General features: G+C 44.3%; 3 protein-coding genes across 3 annotated transcripts; 1 reads left to right on the forward strand and 2 right to left on the reverse strand.

Annotated features, from left to right (window-relative positions):
- Window positions 1–405: 405 nt before the first annotated feature.
- On the reverse strand, window positions 406–6,307 carry LOC306843542 (zona pellucida sperm-binding protein 4-like; the record flags this gene model as incomplete). Its single annotated transcript, XM_079375070.1, has 10 exons — window positions 406–482; window positions 561–633; window positions 710–857; window positions 933–1,125; window positions 1,197–1,354; window positions 1,426–1,523; window positions 1,594–1,781; window positions 1,856–2,051; window positions 6,177–6,247; window positions 6,304–6,307. The coding sequence occupies 10 exons, from the start codon at window positions 6,305–6,307 to the stop codon at window positions 406–408; spliced, it is 1,206 nt and encodes a 401-aa protein (XP_079231196.1).
- Window positions 6,308–9,820: 3,513 nt separating this feature from the next.
- On the forward strand, window positions 9,821–13,914 carry LOC306843543 (zona pellucida sperm-binding protein 4-like; the record flags this gene model as incomplete). The annotated part of the gene is made up of 10 exons (XM_079375071.1): window positions 9,821–9,861; window positions 10,542–10,545; window positions 12,314–12,467; window positions 12,543–12,730; window positions 12,801–12,898; window positions 12,970–13,127; window positions 13,198–13,390; window positions 13,463–13,610; window positions 13,688–13,760; window positions 13,838–13,914. The coding sequence occupies 10 exons, from the start codon at window positions 9,821–9,823 to the stop codon at window positions 13,912–13,914; spliced, it is 1,134 nt and encodes a 377-aa protein (XP_079231197.1).
- Window positions 13,915–17,701: 3,787 nt separating this feature from the next.
- On the reverse strand, window positions 17,702–21,335 carry LOC306843544 (zona pellucida sperm-binding protein 4-like; the record flags this gene model as incomplete). The annotated part of the gene is made up of 10 exons (XM_079375072.1): window positions 17,702–17,828; window positions 18,257–18,329; window positions 18,408–18,480; window positions 18,557–18,704; window positions 18,780–18,972; window positions 19,044–19,201; window positions 19,273–19,370; window positions 19,441–19,628; window positions 19,703–19,856; window positions 21,309–21,335. The coding sequence occupies 10 exons, from the start codon at window positions 21,333–21,335 to the stop codon at window positions 17,702–17,704; spliced, it is 1,239 nt and encodes a 412-aa protein (XP_079231198.1).
- Between the last annotated feature and the right edge of the window lie 986 nt (window positions 21,336–22,321).

The raw sequence follows: 22,321 nt of genomic DNA on the forward strand, positions 1-22,321 counted from the left end.
CATTCTGGCACCGATGGAATTTTGGTTCCTTGCTGATGTCGACCTGCTTGCAAAAGACACCATTTAAACTGAACTCAATGAAATTCCTTTAACTGAAAGGAGCTTAATCTTGTCATTTAATTTGCATTGTTAAAAGCGCTACATAAATAAAGGTGACTTGGATGTGATGAATGCATGTTGGTTGGGCTAAATGTCCAGTTAACGATTAACCCTTAATTTGGTACCCTATGCGGTGGCCCAGGTTATCAAGTCGAGGCATGACTGTACAAAAGGTCGTGGAACCTTGGTTTAAAAGTGTGGGGGAGAAAAAAAAAACCCCACAAACTCGGAAGAGGCAAGTAATATCAGATTCGGCAAAGTGAAAAGTACCAATAGACAAAAAGATTTTTATTAAAATCACTAGATTTACAGGACCAGAGTAACTTCTCCACTAGAAACCACTGTCTGCTCACTCGAGCTGGCCTTGATAGCAGTGTCTCTTCCTGAAAGAGAAGATTTTAGGAGCGTGAACGCGCTTATAAATTTTCAGTTCTGCTGGTCAAGTTAAAGCAAGAACTCACGTTTCCTGGTGCAGCTTTGCTCACAAGAGCCAGAAGATGGATGGCACACCTCTGTGCTGCAGTGGATGAAGATCTGACAGGGAAGAGAGGAGCAAGTCATAGAATCCACAAGTAGTAAAAACAAAACCGTTCAAGTAATGGGGGCATACAGTTTCCTGCAGAGGAGCCAGTGAGGCTGGAGCTACAAATGTGAACATCTTCACAACAAAGCGCTTGTAGTGGGTTGGGAACTGAAGACCAGACGATCCAGTCACTGGAACCAGTGTGGTCAGATAACGGTCGTCCTGGTAAGGGCATCTGAAGAGGAGAGGGAGAAGGTTAGAAAGTGCCTCCCAGTAGACAAACTGGATAAAAGATCGGCTGTACACTCACCCATCAACCAGAAGGTCCCACTGGGGGAGACGGAGTGGACTGGGGGTTGAAGTCGCCCAACAACGTCCCAGCATCAGGACAATGTTGGGGTCAGTCCTCTCCATAATGCGCACCTCAACATACACAGGCTCCCGCAGGACTTTTGTGACGGGATAATCAGCGTCACTGTAGTAGGACATGTAGGCCTCATCCCCTGAGGATGAACACTGGGGTTTAACCAGACTCAAGTCTGAAAGGCTTTAGGGAGACAGGATAAGGCCTTACCTTCTGCACACCCTTTGGTGACACATTGGCCATTGGCCAGCCTGAGCTCCACCCTGAGAGGTCCAAGAGCAGCTACTGGTGGAGGTGGAGGAACAGAGTTCACCTCCACAACCAGTGCTTCAACAGAAGTTCCAGAGTACCTACACTGAAAGAGAAGCCTGGACAACAGACGGTGAGCTTGTAGCATTTATCAAAGATTAAAATTCACACCAAGTCATAGATCACTTACTCAAAATGACTGTCCCTTGTGATGGAACCAAACGGTCCAATGCCAACTTCATATGAGGAGGTCATTCTGTTCTCATACACCACATATCCACGGTCCTCCTGTGAATAGCAACACTGTTGGCATCCAGTCCATAAGCAAAGCAGAATTACACCAGAAGCAGCTGCTCACCATCATGCTCGTGCCACATGCGGTCACAGGGAACTGGTATATAGCAAAATAAGGCGTGGACTCCACAGGACCGCAAGGTGGGTCATTTCCACCCAGTAGACTAACCGAATCCAGACTCAGTCTAGGCAGAGTAACGTCTCTAGACACCACTACCACAAACTGACCATCTCTAATACACTGGACAGTCACTGGAACAGGTACAAGAACAGGTTAGTACTGAGAATCTGTTTAAAATGAACAGAATAAGATTGAGAAAGCTTACCTGCCCTCCCATAGTAACACTGCTGTCCGTTAAAGCAGCAGTTGATAGCGTCACACTCAGCACCACTGATCCCAGGTTGTCCACATTGGATCTGCTCGTAATCTGCTACAGCACATTTATCAAGGGGCTCTGCCTGGGCCACTGGCTTCTGAAACTGCTGAGGAAGCCTCTGGACAGTTTGCTGTTGAGTTGGCTTCTGAAACCGCTGGTCAGTTTGCTGTTGAACTGGCTTCTGAAACTGCTGAGGAAACCTCTGGTCAGTTTGCTGTTGAGCTGGCTTCTGAAACCTCTGGTCAGTTTGCTGTTGAGCTGGCTTCTGAAACCGCTGGTCAGTTTGCTGTTGAGCTGGCTTCTGAAACCGCTGGTCAGTTTGCTGTTGAGCTGGCTTCTGAAACCGCTGGTCAGTTTGCTGTGGAGCTGGCTTCTGAAACCTCCGGTCAGTTTGCTGTGGAGCTGGCTTCTGAAACCTCTGGTCAGTTTGCTGTTGAGCTGGCTTCTGAAACCGCTGGTCAGTTTGCTGTTGAGCTGGCTTCTGAAACCGCTGGTCAGTTTGCTGTTGAGCTGGCTTCTGAAACCGCTGGTCAGTTTGCTGTTGAGCTGGCTTCTGAAACCGCTGGTCAGTTTGCTGGAACATCAGAGCTTGAGGGTTCTGAGGCAAATTACTCCACTGTGGAATAGCATGACAGAAAACACAAACTGCCAAAATCTGAAACAAACACCAACTTCCAGCCATTGTTCAATAGCTAGTCACAAAGTAGAAGTACAGCCTTTTGGTCTTTTTGTACTCTACAGATTTCAGCTAATTAATGATAACTCCTCCCTCTTCATTAATCCTCACGATTCTCCAGACTTGCATGAGTTGGAGCTTATGCAACTGTGTGAAACTTGAGCATAATTAAAAATAGCATACTTGTATTAATTTCTGCCATTTTGAATTCGGCCTTGGTTTTATCCTGCATTAGCTGAATCCAGTTGTTGACGTTTTGACAATTCTGGATTGTTTTATTTTTAACGCAGGCTCACACTACGGGACTTTTTGGCTGGATTTTGTTGTCGTAGATAGATTTCCATAGTCTGCGACAAAACCCCCGGATCGTGACCAAATCGGTGCTCGTTGTGGTCGCTGAAGCTCGTTTATTATGAGCAGGTCAGCAAAGTTATCCAAACCCGTCTTGAACTATCACAGACGCTACGACATTTTCAAACCTGGGGCACGTTCAGGCTCACACCGTTTTATTAATATTTCCTTTATTTTACCAGGATAGTCCCATTGAGATATAAAATCTCTTCTTCCAGGGAGTCCTGGCCAAAATGGCATCGCAAAAAAGTTTCACACAAAACAGTATACATATACATTAAAACTCATACACACACAAAAAAACCTTAATACTTAATTAAAACATTTACACGTTTCCTTACAGTTAGACCATAAAACATTTTTAAAGGTATTTAGCGAAGGAAGTTTTTGCAACATTAAAATACTCTCTCATTCCATAAGAAAGGTGCATAAAAAGAGAAAGCAGTTTTGCCAAACTCTGTGTAAACTCTAGGAACATGTAAAAGCAATCTATCAGTCGATCTTGTACTATAATGACAAGTATAATAAGATAGCAGACTACATATATAAGAGGGTAATTAACCTAACAAGGCCTTAGCTGTAAATAACAACATATGTATTGTGACGAGTCGGCTGCCTCCCCCCTTATTGTCATCACCACCCCGTCCCGTATTCGCCGCCCTTCACCAGGCTCCCGACAGGAGTGGGTGTGTGAGAGAGGAGGGGCGCTGAAACAGCCAGGGCTGGCGGCGTGTGATGAGGCGCACCTGATGTGAATAGAGCCTCATCACCGCCGCCGTTTAAATGCCGAGCGCGCCTCTCCTCGGGAGACCGGTCTCTTCCCCGTGCATGCACGCTGGTGTCCTCGTGGGTCCAGGAAGGGTGCGTCGAGGAGGAGGATTGCCGCACCCGTGAGACGGCTGACGGGCCAGGCTGACGGGCCAGGATGCCAGGCCGTCGAATCCCCCAGAAGCGCCGGGAACCCAGGAGTTGGAAGAAGCCGCGCAAGAGACGTCGCCACTCGCTCCTGGCCCCGAGAGGGGAGCGCGTGTGGCCACCGGACTCCGCCCCTTCCCTTCTTAACACTACCCTCCTGCACAAGCCCCGCAGCACAACGAGGACACCAGATTCCCCGTTTATTTGGACACTTTTTTTCCCCCTTTGGACACTTTATTTTACCTTTTATTGTTTAATAAAAACCTCTCCGAGGCTTGACACCACACCCACTGTGTCTGTCGTTTGCTCCTCCCACCACAGTATTTTTCTCCTCTGAAACAAAGAGGACCAACCCACTAATTCATACAAGGTACAATGATGAGTGTGAGAAGAAGCACAAGTCACAAATCGTAATGCAGCATGGTATACATAATCCGACTTTTTTAAAATAGAAGAACTTGCATGCATCTAAGTCACATCACCATAATCCAGCACCGAAGCAAAACAACCTTGTATAATTCTCTCCCTTGCTTCAAAGGGAAAACATTTCTTTAAACGATACAAAAAACAGATACTTTTTTAATAGATTTTCAATATGTACCTGAAAACTCAGCCTTTCATCCAGCCATATACCCAAATATTTGTAGCAACTAACTCTTTCTATACTCTCACTCTCTAAACTTAAAATAAAGTAATCCGATTTAATGCCATGTCTGGTAAAAAACATTTATTTCGTTTTATTAGAATTTAATACCAATTTTAAATTTGACAATGAAAGTTGCAATGTCCTAAAAGATTCTTGCAAAAAAATACAGCTTGGTCCAAGGAACGTGCTACTGTATAAATAACAGTGTCTTCAGCGTAGAAATGAATTTTAGCTGGGGTTATCCCACATCCCAAATCATTAATATATATTGAAAATAAAATGGGTGCTAAAAATTATAAAAATTATAAAAGGGACACCTTTTATAATTTTTAACTCTGATGAACTATAATTTTCTGTCTAAAACCCACACACCTGAGTTTTTGCAACAAAACTGTATGATCTACAGAGTCAAATGCTTCGGTAAGGTCTACAAATAAAGCTGCACAATACTGTTCACTATCCAAGCAATTTATAACATAATTTATGACCGATATGGCTGCTGTTATAGTACTGTGACCGGATCTGAAGCCTGACTGAAATTTATTTAAAATTGCATTTTCAGTTAAAAATTGTTTTACTTGTTCATTTATAAAGGATTCAAATACTTTTGCCATCACCGGTAACTGTCACAAACTCGACCATCCACCTCACCAGTGTCAGCAGGTTTCTTCTTTGTCAAAAAGAAGGATGGAGGATTACAGTCAATGAGATCACAGTCAAGTTCCGCTACCCTCTGCCACTGGTTCCAGCCGCCCTAGAAATGCTCCATTCTGCAAAATACTTTACCAAGCTTGACCTTCGCAATGCATACAACCTTATCCGGATGAGAAGAAAATCAACTCAGTGTTAAACTGGCCCACACCCAAGACCACAACGGATCTGCAGCGTTTCCTGGGGTTTGCCAACTTCTACAGACGTTTCATACGCAACTTCAGCACCATAGCCGCTCCGTTAACGTCATTGCTTAAGGGAGGCAAGCGCTACCTCGCCTGGTCTACAGCAGCATCAGAGGCTTTTCAGCAACTCAAGGAACGTTTTAACTCCGCACCGATTCTTCATCACCCCGATCCAGAGCTCGAGTTCACGGTTGAGGTGGATGCCTCTCACACAGGCATTGGAGCCATCTTGTCTCAACGTCAAGGTAACCCCGCTAAGCTCTATCCATGTGCTTATTACTCCAGGAAACGCAACGCTGCTGAGAAGAACTATGATGTTGGGGATCGAGAACTACTAGCCAAAGTAGTTGGCTTTCGAGGAGTGGAGGCATTGGCTAGAGGGCGCCAAACGACCTTTCATTGTACTCACTGATCACAGAAATCTGGAATACATCAGGTCAGCCAAACGCCTTAACTCCCGTCAAGCAAGATGGTCACTGTTCTTTTCCCGATTTGACTTTCATGTTACTTACCGTCCTGGCTCAAGGAATGGTAAAGCTGATGCTCTCTCCAGACAATTTTAATTCAAACACCACCAACGAACCGGTCATTCCCACATCTCTCATTCTCGCTCCCGTACAATGGGACATTATGACAGAGATTACCGAGGCACAAGCCGATGATCCCACGCCACCTGAATGCCCACCTAACTTAACTTTTGTTCCAGTAGATCTTTGACAACGCATCCTACGGATGATTCACGAATCTCCCAGTTCCGGTCATCCCGGCATCACAGCTACTGTTCACCTTATTAACAACCGTTTCTGGTGGCCATCGGTACAGAAGGACGTTGCCATGTTCATCCAGCACTGTGCCACCTGCAACATTACCAAGTCATCTCATCAATGCCCAGCTGGCTTACTTCAACCTCTACCCATACCTCAACGACCCTGGTCCCATATCGCCATCGACTTTGTCACTGACCTTCCTCTTTCCAGAAATCACACCACCATACTTACAGTTATCGACCGCTTCTCCAAAGCATGCCGCCTCATTCCTCTCCCCAAGCTCCCCACAGCCTTCGAAACAGCAGAGGCTTTGCTGGAACATGCGTTTTCCGATTCTACGGACAGCCCGAGGACATTGTCTCTGACCGTGGACCACAATTCACCTCCAGAGTCTGGTCTGCCTTCTGTCAGCAGCTCAACATAAACATCAGTCTAACCTCTGGCTATCACCCCGAGTTCAATGGCCAAGTGGAACGGCTCAATCAAGAACTAATTTGGTTTCTAAGATCTTACTGCCACAACAATCAGAACGACTGGAGTCGATATCTGCTTTGGGCGGAATATGCTCAGAATTCACTACGCAAGCCTTCGACTGGTCTAACACCGTTCCAGTGTGTGCAGGGGTTTCAGCCTCCCCTATTTCCCTGGTCAGGGGAACCCTCTGATCTGCCCGCTGTCAATGACTGGCTACACCGCAGTGAGGAGACCTGGAATTCATCTGCAACGTGCTGTACGCCGGGTCAGAGAGCAGGCCAATCGTCGTCGGAGACCTGGTCCCCCCTATGCTCCGGGTCAGTGGGTGTGGTTATCCACCAAGGACCTTCGCCTTCGTCTCCCGTGCAAGAAGCTCAGTCCCAGATACGTGGGTCCTTTCAAAATAATTTGTCAAATTACACCAGTTTCATATCGTTTAGCACTTCCTGCCAGTTATCGTATCTCACCCACTTTTCATATGTCTTTGCTCAAGCCCGCCGGTGGTCTGAGAGGAGAGGGAACCAGGAGGAGGCCGCTGAGGAGCGCACCCCTCCTATCGTGGTAAACGGCGAGGAGGCGTATCGAGTCAGGGAGATCTTGGATTCCCGACGCCGAGGCAGGGTGTTACAATACCTCATCGACTGGGAGAGGTACGGTCCCGAGGAGAGGTCCTGGGTCAACGCCCAGGACATCCTGGACCCCACGCTCACGGATGATTTCCATCGTCTGCATCCCAACAGACCCGCTTCTCGCACCCGTGGAAGGCCCCGGCGGAGAACCGCCCCTCGCTTCAGGAGCCGCTCGCAGGAGGGGGGGCTCTGTCACAAACTCGCCCTCTGTGGCTCTCCCTGAACACCACCGGAGGGCACCATCACCGGAATATTAACCGAACTGCCCTGTACAATGCCCTGTACCTGAGACTGATTGCAGCACAGGTGTTTCCCATCACTGTTACCCCATATAAGCGGCAATCTCCAACAACTCACCGCGAAGTCTTGTATTGCCCCGGCTACACTACTGGGCGTTTAGTCCATGTTTATTGATCTCCCGTTTACGACCTTGGACTGTTTATCCGACTCTGTGATTCTCTGCTACCTGCCTTTGTGACCTGATCTCTGGACTGTTGTTTACTTCCCCTGTCTGCCGCCTGCCTCGACTCTAGCCTGGATATCGTTTATGGATTCTGATTTATCTCTGACACCCCTGTCGCTGTTGACTGATCTCTGCCTGTTTGACCCTGTCTTATCAATAAAGCTGAAAATGGATCCCTCTGCCTCAGACCCCTCATTACAGTAACTTTGAAATCGGGCGATAATTATCTAATTCAAATGGGTCGCCACCTTTTAACAAGGGGAGAACTATAGCTGATTTCCATGCACGAGGGATAGCATTTGAGGTTAAACTTAAATTAAAAATAAAAGAGATGGGCTCTGTTATCAGTGCTGCAGCAATTTTTTAAAAATAAGGTTCTATTTTATCAAACCCTGCTGATTTTTTACAATCCAAATTTAATAATGCTTTGTAAACTTGTATATCCGAAATTGGAGTAAAGGCAAAAGACTGAGTGGAACAAGATGATGTGGTTTCCATAGCATCTATGTTAGATGTTTTAATTTGTTCTTTAAGCAGAGATAAAATGACTATTAAAAGTATTCACAATATTTTCTTTTCCTCTAATTACGCACTTATTTAATTTCAAATAATCAGGCAGACTGGTAAAAGTTTTTGAACCAGAAACTAATTTGGTTAACTTCCAAAACTTTGTTGGATCATTCAAATTTTCATTTAACATGTTTAAATAATAATCACGTTTTGAGTTTTTTACCAATTTAGTACAATTATTTCTTGTTGTTCTGTAATTAACCCAGTCCAATTGATTATTTGTTTTCTTAGCTAAAGCCCACGCAACATCTCTTTTTTTGAAGATATTGACTCATTAAACCATGGATTGTCTCTATTACTTATTCTAAATCTGTTATAAGGTGCATATTTATCACATAAAGCTAAAAAAGTTGATCTAAAATACTCCCATGCTAAGTCAACATCAGGTATTTGTAAAACAAAGCGCAAATCACTATTATAAATATCTTGCAAAAAAGCTTGTTCATTAATATATTTAAATTGTCGTTTCAAAATAAAACGTGATTTACCCTTTGGAATCCTGCAATCTCTCAAACATATATTGCACAGTGATCACTGACACCATTACAAAATACTCCAACTGCGGTAAATCTATGAGGAGCATTGGTTAAAATTACATCAGGTAGAGTGGATTTAGCTGGATCTTTCTGATTTAACCGGGCAGGCAAATTTATAAGTTGCTCCAAACAAAGAGAGTCACAAATACCCCTGAATGGATCAAACATATGTGATGACCAGTCCCAATTCAAATCCCCAAGTAAAATCAATTCTGATGTTGTCCACTCGTTAAGAAAGTCAATTAATGAAGTGATAGCTTCACTTGATGCCGATGGTGGGAGAAATAACATCCCACAACGACGATATCAGGTCCATTTTGAAAAAGTAATCTAATTGCAAGACGTTCAAAGCATTTTGGTTTGCTGATGGAAATAATACAAGTGCAGTTTAGTTTAGACTTAACATAAACTGCAACTCCACCACCTTTTTTTGTACGGTCTTATCTAAAAAGTTGAAATCCCTCAATAAGTACCATGGAATTCGGCACTGATTTATTTAACCATGTCTCAGAGAGAACGATAATATCGGAATTTGTTGAATCGGCCCATATTCTTATCAAGTCCATTTTATTTACCAGACTGCGTACATTAAGATGAAAAAAAACGTAATCCGTTGCTTGACTTGAATTCATCTGGAGTTTGAAGCTGCACCCTCTCTGGGCCTGGATTCGGATGAATATTGCCCGACAATAAGAGCAAAACAAGAACCCACCAGTTTTTCCTCGCTGAGCCGGCTGACGGGCCATCGCTACAGATGGACACTGCGTAACGAGATAACTTTCCATTTCCCCAGGAACAAAGGCATCGCAGACCTCTTGGTTCATCTCTCAAATCGAAAGGCATCCGAGAAACGAGGTACTTCTCAAACGCCCGAGTCATCAGGATACCACCTCCGCCATCTGGCTCCAGGATAGTCATAGCACTCGGGATAGTCCACCTGTGCCATAGCGCAGGCTTATCTCACCCCTCATCAGCATTAGCGTTAGAGAACATGCCGACAGTGGGGATCCACAACGCCAGGCAGCCAAGCAGGTAAACGAGTCCAGAGTGTATCCGCATTTTCGCAATACAATTTAATAAAATGCAAAAAATTATACAACGAACTCAGGAACAATCGTAAAACAATCTTTGATATCCTTATACATAAAAACTGAAAACAAAACACGCGCACTACATACAAGCCGCCATTTTGGATTTGCTTCAAGCTGTATGCCAAAACCGTTGCCTAATGGTTTGCTATGGTTTCCAGATTGAACGACATGTTTCCTGGAAACGGTGTGCAACGGGGTTTGAGATACGTTTTCTCATGTTTGGTGGGTGTGTCAAAAATGTCAGCCCAATCAGCAGCAACGTGTATATAAACCACGCGGTATTAAAGAGACAGCTCGCACTATGGGTCCAAGTGAAGTCGTTTACAAATGTGTCCACTGCAGCTCAGTATACGCGACAATTGAAGATATTAAAACGTTTGTCATAAGAGTTTTATAGTAACATAGCTTATCAACATGATGATGGTGAATTTGTAAGTAAATGTAATTAACATCAAAATAAATTCACAAGAGCAAGTATATTGTTTGCACATGTTTATTTACATTAAAAGCAAAATAACTGAAATAATAAGAGCACAAGTATAAATCTGGAACTTCTTTGTCTGTCTAAATATCATGTAGTAATTGCAATGTCTTCTGTTCCGGTCCGTATGCTTTCCTTAGGAAGGTGTGCTAGACACTGATTAATGTAACATAAAAATACTATACATATTTATATATTTTGCTATTGTATTGGGGAGTGACACTTTCATAAACTTTTCTATGCTCCTCTGATTATATAATGGTAAATATTACAATATCATAGCACAAAAACAGTGATCAGCAATAATGATAAGCCTGATAATCACAATAAAAATAATAAGGTCATATAGATCTCGGAGGTAAACAGTGGATTATCCTTCACCTGAAATTTATTTTCATCCTGAAATGCGAGGCAAATGTTGGATCACAATAATTAGGAATAATCATAAATCCTTTCACTCGACTGGGATGTTCTCTTTTATTCTGGGCGGCAAGGGCAGTGACTGTAACATCAAACGTATTTTGCAGTATTAAACACGTATTTATACCAATTTCACCAGGCTCCGAAAATTATTCAAAAAGAACAGAGAGAGTGGCCTTCTCAGCTGCCATAGTTGCAATATTTGTGTCATCAGAACAAGGTGTTCAACGAACCACCGTTTCCGTTCAATAAACGCTTTGCACCATTTTATCGGGGCTGAATGTGGCCCTGGATTCAGCTAATGCAGGATAAAACCAAGGCCGAATTCAAAATGGCAGAAATTAATACAAGTATGCTATTTTTAATTATGCTCAAGTTTGTTTTTCATGCATGTAACAAGGATAATTGAATCACACAGTTGCATAAGCTCCAACTCATGCAAGTCTGGAGAATCGTGAGGTTTAATGAAGAGGGAGGAGCTATCATGAATTAGCTGAAATCTGTAGCGTACAAAAAGACCAAAAGGCTGCACTTCTACTTTGCGACTAGCTGTTGAACAATGGCTGGAAGTTGGTGTTTGTTTCAGATTTTGGCAGTTTGTACTTTCTGTCATGCTGTTCCACAGTGGAGTAATTTGCTTCAGAACCCTCAATCTCTGATGTTCCAGCAAACTGACCAGTGGTTTCAGCAGCCAGCTCAACGGCAAACTGACCAGCGGTTTCAGAAGCCAGCTCAACAGCAAACTGACGAGCGGTTTCAGAAGCCAGCTCAACAGCAAACTGACGAGCGGTTTCAGAAGCCAGCTCAACAGCGAACTGACGAGCGGTTTCAGAAGCCAGCTCAACAGCGAACTGACGAGCGGTTTCAGAAGCCAGCTCAACAGCAAACTGACGAGCGGTTTCAGAAGCCAGCTCAACAGCAAACTGACGAGCGGTTTCAGAAGCCAGCCCAACAGCAAACTGACCAGCGGTTTCAGAAGCCAGCTCAACAGAAAACTGACCAGCGCTTTCAGAAGCCAGCTCAACAGCAAACTGACCAGCGCTTTCAGAAGCCAGCTCAACAGCAAACTGACCAGCGGTTTCAGAAGCCAGCCCAACAGCAAACTGACCAGCGGTTTCAGAAGCCAGCCCAACAGCAAACTGACCAGCGGTTTCAGAAGCCAGCTCAACAGCGAACTGACCAGCGGTTTCAGAAGCCAGCTCCGATACAAACTGACCAGCGGTTTCAGAAGCCAGCTCAACAAACTGCCCAGTGGTTTCCTCCGCAGTTTCAGAAGCCAGCCCAACAGCAAACTGACCAGCGGTTTCAGAAGCCAGCCCGACAGCAAACTGACCAGCGGTTTCAGAAGCCAGCTCAACAGCAAACTGACCAGCGCTTTCAGAAGCCAGCTCCGATACAAACTGACCAGCGGTTTCAGAAGCCAGCTCAACAGCAAACTGACCAGCGGCTTCAGAAGCCAGCTCAACAAACTGCCCAGCGGTTTCCTCAGCAGTTTCAGAAGCCAGTGGCCCAGGCAGAGTACCTTGATAAATGTGCTGTAGCTGATTATGAGCAGATCCAATGTGGACAACCTGGGATCAGTGGTGCTGAGTGTGAAGCTATCAACTGCTGCTTTAACGGACAGCAGTGTTACTATGGGAGGGCAGGTAAGCTTTCTCAATCTTACTGTTCATGTTAAACAGATTCTCAGCACTAACCTGTTCTTGTACCTTTTGTTCCAGTGACTGTCCAGTGTATTAGAGATGGTCAGTTTGTGGTAGTGGTGTCTAGAGACGTTACTCTGCCTAGACTGAGTCTGGATTCGGTTAGTCTACTGGGTGGAAATGACCCACCTTGCGGTCCTGTGGAGTCCACGCCTTATTTTGCTATATACCAGTTCCCTGTGACCGCATGTGGCACGAGCATGATGGTGAGCAGCTGCTTCTGGTGTAATTCTGCTTTGCTTATGGACTGGATGCCAACAGTGTTGCTATTCACAGGAGGACCGCGGATATGTGGTGTATGAGAACAGAATGACCTCCTCGTATGAAGTTGGCATTGGACCGTTTGGTTCCATCACTAGGGACAGTCATTTTGAGTAAGTGATCTATGACTTGGTGTGAATTTTAACCTTTGATAAATGCTACAAGCTCACCGTCTGTTGTCCAGGCTTCTCTTTCAGTGTAGGTACTCTGGAACTTCTGTTGAAGCACTGGTTGTGGAGGTGAACTCTGTTCCTCCACCTCCACCAGTAGCTGCTCCTGGACCTCTCAGGGTGGAGCTCAGGCTGGCCAATGGCCAATGTGTAACCAAAGGGTGCGCAGAAGGTGAGGTCTTATCCTGTGTCTCCCTAAAGCCTTTCAAACTTGAGTGTGGTTAAACCCCAGTGTTCCTCAGGGGATGAGGCCTACACGTCCTACTACAGTGACGCTGATTATCCCGTCACAAAAGTCCTGCGGGAGCCTGTGTATGTTGAGGTGCGCATTATGGAGAGGACTGACCCCAACATTGTCCTGATGCTGGGACGTTGTTGGGCAACTTCAACCCCCAGTCCACTCAGTCTCCCCCAGTGGGACCTTCTGGTTGATGGGTGAGTGTACAGCCGATCTTATCCAGTTTGTCTACTGGGAGGCGCTTTCTAACCTTCTCTCTCTTTCTTCAGATGCCCTTACCAGGACGACCGTTATCTGACCACACTGGTTCCAGTGACTGGATCGTCTGGTCTTCAGTTCCCAACCCACTACAAGCGCTTTGTTGTGAAGATGTTCACATTTGTAGCTCCAGCCTCACTGGCTCCTCTGCAGGAAACCGTATGCCCCCCATTACTTGACCGGTTTTGTTTTTACTACTTGTGGATTCTATGACTTGCTCCTCTCTTCCCTGTCAGATCTTCATCCACTGCAGCACAGAGGTGTGCCATCCATCTTCTGGCTCTTGTGAGCAAAGCTGCACCAGGAAACGTGAGTTCTTGCTTTAACTTGACTAGCAGAACTGAGAATTTATAAGCGCGTTCACGCTCCTAAAATTTGTCTTTCAGGAAGAGACACCGCTATCAAGGCCAGGTCTAGTGAGCAGACAGTGGTTTCTAGTGGAGAAGTTACTCTGGTCCTGTAAATCTAGTGTTTTTAATAAACCTTGCAGAACACCAAGATGTTTTTGTCTATTGGTACTTTTTGACTTCGCCGAATCTGATATTACGTGCCTCTTCCGAGTGCCTTTTTCTCCCCCACACTTTTAAACCAAGGTTCCACGACCTTTTGTACAGTCATGCCTCGACTCAGAATGCTTCTGTACGAGGCATGACCCTTATCCAACCTCCAGTTGTTAACCTGGGCCACTGCATGGGGTACCAAATTAAGTGTTAATCATTAGCTTTTCATTAACAGGACGTTTGGCCCAACCAACATGCACTTATCCCATCAAAGTGTGCATACACTTTGCTGGGGAGCAACTGGGTTTTTGGGGTTGTTCAAGGGCACCTCAGCTGTGGGTATGGAAGGTAGTGTTATACACTCACTCCCTTGTATAATTCCTGCTGGTACTGATACTTGAATCCTTGACCTTTTGGGTTACTAGTCGGTCCCTCCAGGATGTTTGTAATTGCCACAGATCTTGGACTTGGACATGTCCTGTGACATCGCAACACGCATTCAAAGAAAGGTTGTCTCAGTTTGAAAAATGGAATGAAGAGCCTTGTGTTCTCATACCGATTTACAAGAGCTACATTGGACAAACGAATCTGGCCGGAGCCGCAGGCTGCTCTCGATCACGTGACCCCATTATACTATACGGTCTAATTTGCTGCAGAATCAACATCGGTCAAAAAATTGTGAAGCATTCAAATTCGGCACAGAATTGATAGCTACGGATATCAAGGCAAGTTTATTTATATGGAACATGCACCGTGGTAATTCAAAGTGCTTTACATGAGTGAAGGTCATTAAAAATAATCACAGCAATAAAAACAAGGAATTTTAAAGTGACATACAAATTGATTTAAATGAATTTTAAAACCGTTAAGAGAAAATGATTATCCATAAAATGCAGTCCTATTGGACATAGCGCAGTGCTCATTCAACAAATGCACAGCTAAACATGAGTTTTGTGTCTGGATTTAATGGTGGCTAATTTTTTTTGCACAGCTGGGGCCTGTTCCATAAAACAAGTTTACCAAATAAGCCAGGCTTATTTCAGTAATTCTGACTTATTTTCACTTGATTTGGTTTCTGAAAGCAAAATTACCATAGCTCAAGCTCAGTCACTGTGGCAACTTATGCTGGCAAACTAACCTGGTCCGGAGCAGGCTAACTGTCAGGCTAAGCTGAGCTCCTCTAACTCTGACCAATAGGAACGCATCGATATTACCACTGACACTCTCACATACAGTCAGTTTAATTTATTATCGGTCCAAAAATAAAAGTATACAGAAAATACACCTGTGTATTTGCCTACATTTTGTGCCCAAAATGTAGGCGAATGACATTTTAACACAGTTGCTACTTCAGTTGATCAGAAGTTTCTAGCCATGCAGCCTTTCTCTCTGAATTTATGACAGCTGTACCTTTTATGGTTATTAGAACATTGTAATGTTTTAATCTAAAATGGCTCTTTAAAGCATAAAAACACAATCAAATGTTAAAATCACTGAATTAAATGTGTGTTCCTCTTATCAGTTAAAATGTACTCTGATTTCTATTATAAATTTACATTTTTAACTCATTTGAGCTAGTGATTAACAGTTGCGGCTATCATAAAAATACACATATGTAGGAAATTAAAATTCTATGTGTCACATTTAATGTCCAACAACATATTTTAGCAGAATGTATATTTTATTCAGAATTCTTGCGCTAGTATTCTATTCTGCTCTGTGTGTGTAGCGCAGCGCTCGTTCTCTCGCATAAGCCCCGCCCACTCCTGACAGCTAAATGGATATATTTGCATGGCTTTCTGACATTTACAGATGTAAAAAATATACCTGTGACGTATCAATTATGCACTGAGGAAAACACAATGTTTCAAATGCGTTAAACAGCACAAATATTCGCTGTTTGCTATGGTGGATCGATTTGATCCATGATCGACATTAAGGGCTGCTTCAGAATAAGCGTGTACATCACATTATCCTGACTCACTGAACCTGGATAGCATTAGTCAGATTGCGTGAACTTGAATTGTCGTTTATGGAACCGCTTTAGTCCCGATTTGTTAGGTTATTTCAAGTCAGGTTTTGGACTTTAATCCCCGCTTTTCTTAGCGTCTTTTATGGAACAGCCCCCCGATCTCTTCTGGAAGCTGGTTCCAATGGTGTGTGACATAATAGCTAAAAGCGGACTCCCCTTGTTTTGTGTGAACCCTTGGTATTTCTAACTGACTCTATCCTAATGGTCTGAGTGGTCCATTAGGTTACTATTCCGTGAGCATATCAGCAATGCATTTAGGTCCTAGGCCATCTCTACTATAGGAAAGGAAGAATTGTGTGAACTTGTTAAATCAGCTAAACCAACAACATGTTAGACCCTATTCCAGTTAAACTACTAAAAGAGGTGCTTCCAGAAGTCATAGATCCTCTTTTGGCTATTATTAATTTGTCATTAGGATATGTCCCCAAAACCTTTAAATTGGCTGTTATTAAGCCTCTCATTAAAAAAAAAACAACTTGACCCCCAAGATCTAGTTAATTACAGAGCGATCTCGTATCTCCCTTTTCTGTCAAAGATGCTAGAAAAGGTAGTATCCTCACAGTTATAGTCCTTCTTAGAGAAAAATTATATGTGTGGATTTCCAGTCAGTATTTAGACCTTCCCATAGTACTGAGACTGCTCTGAGTTACAAATGACCTGCTGTTATCATCTGATCGTGGTTGTATCTCTATTAGTGGTACTGGATCTTAGCGTTACGTTCAACGCTATCGTTCACAACATTCTTTTGAATAGACTAGAAAACTTTGACATTATTGGAAGTGCATTAGCATGGTTCAAATCGTACTTATCTGACCGCCATAAATTCGTAGCAGTGAATGAAGAGGTATATCGATCACAAGTGCAGCATGGAGTACCTCAAAGCTCAGTACTAGGGCCGTTACTTTCACGATTTACATGTACAATATCATCAGGAAACACGAAGTTAGAGGTGTTAATTTAGGACCTAAAACCCCCAAAAGTAATAACCTAGAACATCGTCTAACACTTGATGGCTGCTCTGCTCCACATCCATTACGTTCTCAAAACTCTGGCCATTTGATAATACCTAGAATATCAAAATCAACTGAGGGAGGTAGATCCTTTTTCTATTTAGCGCCCAAACTCTGGAACAATGTACCGAACACTGTTCGGGAGGCAGACACACTGTCAGTTTAAATTTGGATTAAAGACCCATCTCTTTATCATGGCGTACACACACACTTCTAATATTCAAATCCGTTAAAGGATTGTTAGGCTGCATTAATTAGGTCCAGGAACACTCCCCATAACACAATGTACTCGTTACATCGTAAGAAGATTGACATCTACACTAATATTAGTCTGTTTTTCTCTTATTCAGAGGTCACCTTAGCCGCCCAATCCAGTCCGTATCCAGCCCAGATGGTCACTGCAGGCACCAGATCCAGTTCATATCCAGATCAGATGGTGGATTAGCACCCAGAGATGACCTCTACAGCCCTGAACATCAGTGGAGACCAGGGTCGCGTTTCATAAAACAAGTTTACCAAATAAGTCAGGTTTATTTCAGTTAGTCTGACTTATTTAGAACCAAATCAACTGACAATAAATCAAACCAACTAAAATAAACCTGACCTATTTGGTAAACTTGTTTTATGTAACAGGCCCCTGGACACCTAGATGAGCCCCAGAGAGGACCCCGCCACTTAGACAGCATCGGGAAGAGACCACTGGAACCCTTACAATCTGACTGTGCTGCAGTTGAACTGCTGGTTCGTTTGGCCAGAGGAGAACTTGCCCCCCGACAGAGCCTGGTTTCTCTCCATTCTGGCACCGATGGAATTTTGGTTCCTTGCTGATGTCGACCTGCTTGCAAAAGACACCATTTAAACTGAACTCAATGAAATTCCTTTAACTGAAAGGAGCTTAATCTTGTCATTTTACGTTGACAACATTTTCCTATTTTGATAGTGCAGTTTTGCTTTGACAATTTGCATTGTTAAAAGCGCTACATAAATAAAGGTGACTTGGATGTGATGAATGCATGTTGGTTGGGCTAAATGTCCAGTTAACAAAAAGTTAGTGATTAACCCTTAATTTGGTACCCTATGCGGTGGCCCAGGTTATCAAGTCGAGGCATGACTGTACAAAAGGTCGTGGAACCTTGGTTTAAAAGTGTGGGGGAGAAAAAAAAAAAAACCCACAAACTCGGAAGAGGCAAGTAATATCAGATTCGGCAAAGTCAAAAGTACCAATAGACAAAAAGATCTTTTTATTAAAATCACTAGATTTACAGGACCAGAGTAACTTCTCCACTAGAAACCACTGTCTGCTCACTCGAGCTGGCCTTGATAGCAGTGTCTCTTCCTGAAAGAGAAGATTTTAGGAGCGTGAACGCGCTTATAAATTTTCAGTTCTGCTGGTCAAGTTAAAGCAAGAACTCACGTTTCCTGGTGCAGCTTTGCTCACAAGAGCCAGAAGATGGATGGCACACCTCTGTGCTGCAGTGGATGAAGATCTGACAGGGAAGAGAGGAGCAAGTCATAGAATCCACAAGTAGTAAAAACAAAACCGTTCAAGTAACGGGGGCATACAGTTTCCTGCAGAGGAGCCAGTGAGGCTGGAGCTACAAATGTGAACATCTTCACAACAAAGCGCTTGTAGTGGGTTGGGAACTGAAGACCAGACGATCCAGTCACTGGAACCAGTGTGGTCAGATAACGGTCGTCCTGGTAAGGGCATCTGAAGAGGAGAGGGAGAAGGTTAGAAAGTGCCTCCCAGTAGACAAACTGGATAAAAGATCGGCTGTACACTCACCCATCAACCAGAAGGTCCCACTGGGGGAGACTGAGTGGACTGGGGGTTGAAGTCGCCCAACAACGTCCCAGCATCAGGACAATGTTGGGGTCAGTCCTCTCCATAATGCGCACCTCAACATACACAGGCTCCCGCAGGACTTTTGTGACGGGATAATCAGCGTCACTGTAGTAGGACGTGTAGGCCTCATCCCCTGAGGATGAACACTGGGGTTTAACCAGACTCAAGTCTGAAAGGCTTTAGGGAGACAGGATAAGGCCTTACCTTCTGCACACCCTTTGGTGACACATTGGCCATTGGCCAGCCTGAGCTCCACCCTGAGAGGTCCAAGAGCAGCTACTGGTGGAGGTGGAGGAACAGAGTTCACCTCCACAACCAGTGCTTCAACAGAAGTTCCAGAGTACCTACACTGAAAGAGAAGCCTGGACAACAGACGGTGAGCTTGTAGCATTTATCAAAGATTAAAATTCACACCAAGTCATAGATCACTTACTCAAAATGACTGTCCCTTGTGATGGAACCAAACGGTCCAATGCCAACTTCATATGAGGAGGTCATTCTGTTCTCATACACCACATATCCACGGTCCTCCTGTGAATAGCAACACTGTTGGCATCCAGTCCATAAGCAAAGCAGAATTACACCAGAAGCAGCTGCTCACCATCATGCTCGTGCCACATGCGGTCACAGGGAACTGGTATATAGCAAAATAAGGCGTGGACTCCACAGGACCGCAAGGTGGGTCATTTCCACCCAGTAGACTAACCGAATCCAGACTCAGTCTAGGCAGAGTAACGTCTCTAGACACCACTACCACAAACTGACCATCTCTAATACACTGGACAGTCACTGGAACAGGTACAAGAACAGGTTAGTACTGAGAATCTGTTTAAAATGAACAGAATAAGATTGAGAAAGCTTACCTGCCCTCCCATAGTAACACTGCTGTCCGTTAAAGCAGCAGTTGATAGCGTCACACTCAGCACCACTGATCCCAGGTTGTCCACATTGGATCTGCTCGTAATCTGCTACAGCACATTTATCAAGGGGCTCTGCCTGGGCCACTGGCTTCTGAAACTGCTGAGGAAACCTCTGGTCAGTTTGCTGTTGAGCTGGCTTCTGAAACCGCTGGTCAGTTTGCTGTTGAACTGGCTTCTGAAACCGCTGGTCAGTTTGCTGTTGAGCTGGCTTCTGAAACCGCTGGTCAGTTTGCTGTTGAGCTGGCTTCTGAAACCGCTGGTCAGTTTGCTGTTGGGCTGGCTTCTGAAACTGCGGAGGAAACCACTGGGCAGTTTGTTGAGCTGGCTTCTGAAACCTCTGGTCAGTTTGCTGTTGAGCTGGCTTCTGAAACCGCTGGTCAGTTTGCTGTTGAACTGGCTTCTGAAACCGCTGGTCAGTTTGCTGGAACATCAGAGCTTGAGGATTCTGAGGCAAATTACTCCACTGTGGAACAGCATGACAGAAAGCACAAACTGCCAAAATCTGAAACAACCACCAAATTCCAGCCATTGTTCAACAGCTAGTCACAATTTAGAAGTGCAGCCTTTTGGTCTTTTTGTACTCTACAGATTTCAGCTAATTAATGATAGCTCCTCCCTCTTCATTAATCCTCACGATTCTCCAGACTTGCATGAGTTGGAGCTTATGCAACTGTGTGATTCTCATTGATTCAATTATCCTTGTTACATGCATGAAAAACAAACTTGAGCATAATTAAAAATAGCATACTTGTATTAATTTCTGCCATTTTGAATTCGGTCTTGGTTTTATCCTGCATTAGCTGAATCCAGTTGTTGACGTTTTGACATTTCTGGATTGTTTTATTCTTAAGGCAGGCTCACACTACGGGACTTTTGGCTGGATTTTGCTGTCGCGGACAGATTTCCATAGTCTGCGACAAAACCCCGGGATCGTGACCAAATCGGTGCTACAATCAAAATAATAAGGTCATATAGATCATAACACAGTCTCGGAGGTAAGAAGTGGATTATCCTTCACCTGAAATGCGAGGCAAATGTTGGATCACAATAATTAGGAACCACAGTTTCCACAAATCCCTTCACTCAATTGGGATGTTGTCTTTTATTCTGGACGGCAAGAGCAATGACTGTAACATCGAGCGTATTTTGCAGTATTAAACACGTATTTACACCGATTTCATCATACTCTGTTCAACGCACCACCGTTTACGTTTGATAAACGTTTTGCACCGTTTTTTCAGGGCTGAACTCAGCCTTGTTTGATATTATCGCCATGTGATCTGGTAATGTGAGTGACACAATGACATGATGGAACTAATCCAGCCAATCACAGTGCAGATGGTATAATCGGTCTTATCATGGATCTTTATGAAGAGAAACGAAAATCCACAAATTAATCAAATCAAGTTTCATTGTACTGTTTAATTAACTCCAACTCTTTCTGCAGTACTGACAGTTCTTGTTATCCACGTCTTCCAAGTCATTGTTTCTGCCATATTCCCTTTTGTCGTGGTTTCTTCTTTCTTTCAGATAAAATAACTGCACAGACCAATTGAAGGGCCAGTTGATCATCCATGCTTGAAGATTGATTGATCCAAGATGGCGGCGCGGTCAGACGCAGTGTCTGCTCCGGGTCCCAAAGACGGTGCTTTTTATGTCTTTTAATGTCATCTGTTCGTCTCCAAATAGTGTAAAATTACCGCTAACTCACAAGGAAATCACTCCCAAACACATATATGATCGCCAAAGCCTTTTGGATATCGGCAACGCGCACAAACACCAACTCTCGCCGGCGGCTACTGAGAAGCTACGAGGCCTTTGTTTACTACTGGAGCTGGACCTCGAGACCACGGCCTCGCCTAATGACGCTACCCGCACAAGGCAGCGTCGCAAGCTGCGTGAGAGAGGACGGAAGCGCGGTAAGCGCAGAGGTATACGAGCTAGGCTAAGAGCTAACCCCACAAGACCGGCTCTTCCAACAGTCATGCTCACAAATGTTCGCTCTCTGGAAAACAAACTGGACTTAATTCAACTCAGTCGGTCTACACAGCATGAGGCAAGGGATTGTTGTGTGTATGTTTTCACTGAAACATGGCTAAACGACAACATCCCGGAATCCGCCATTCAGCAGCACGGGCTAACCAGCTACCGAGCGGATAGAGATTCATCACTATCTGGCAAGACCCGGTGTCTTGTGTGTGTATATCAACAAAGACTGGTGTAACAATGCTACGGTATTATCAAAACACTGTTCATCGCTGGTGGAGTTTATGTTTGTGAAGTGTCGACCGTTCTACCTACCGCGGGAGTTCACGGCCATTGTTATTGTCGCGGTTTACATCCCCCCCGTGTGCAAACGCTAAAGACGCGCTTCGTGAACTGTATAGCGCCATCAGTGAACAACAAACAAATAACCCCAGCGGCTTTTTCATCATAGCCGGTGACTTCAACCACACAAACTTAAAGACAGTTTTGCCAAAGTTCTACCAACATGTGACTTTGCAACAAGGGGAAACAACACACTGGACTTTGTTTACACAACAGTAAAGAACGCTTACAAGT

The sequence above is a fragment of the Barbus barbus genome (assembly GCF_936440315.1).
Source record: "Barbus barbus genome assembly, chromosome: 24".
NCBI classification, from domain to species: Eukaryota; Metazoa; Chordata; class Actinopteri; order Cypriniformes; family Cyprinidae; genus Barbus; species Barbus barbus.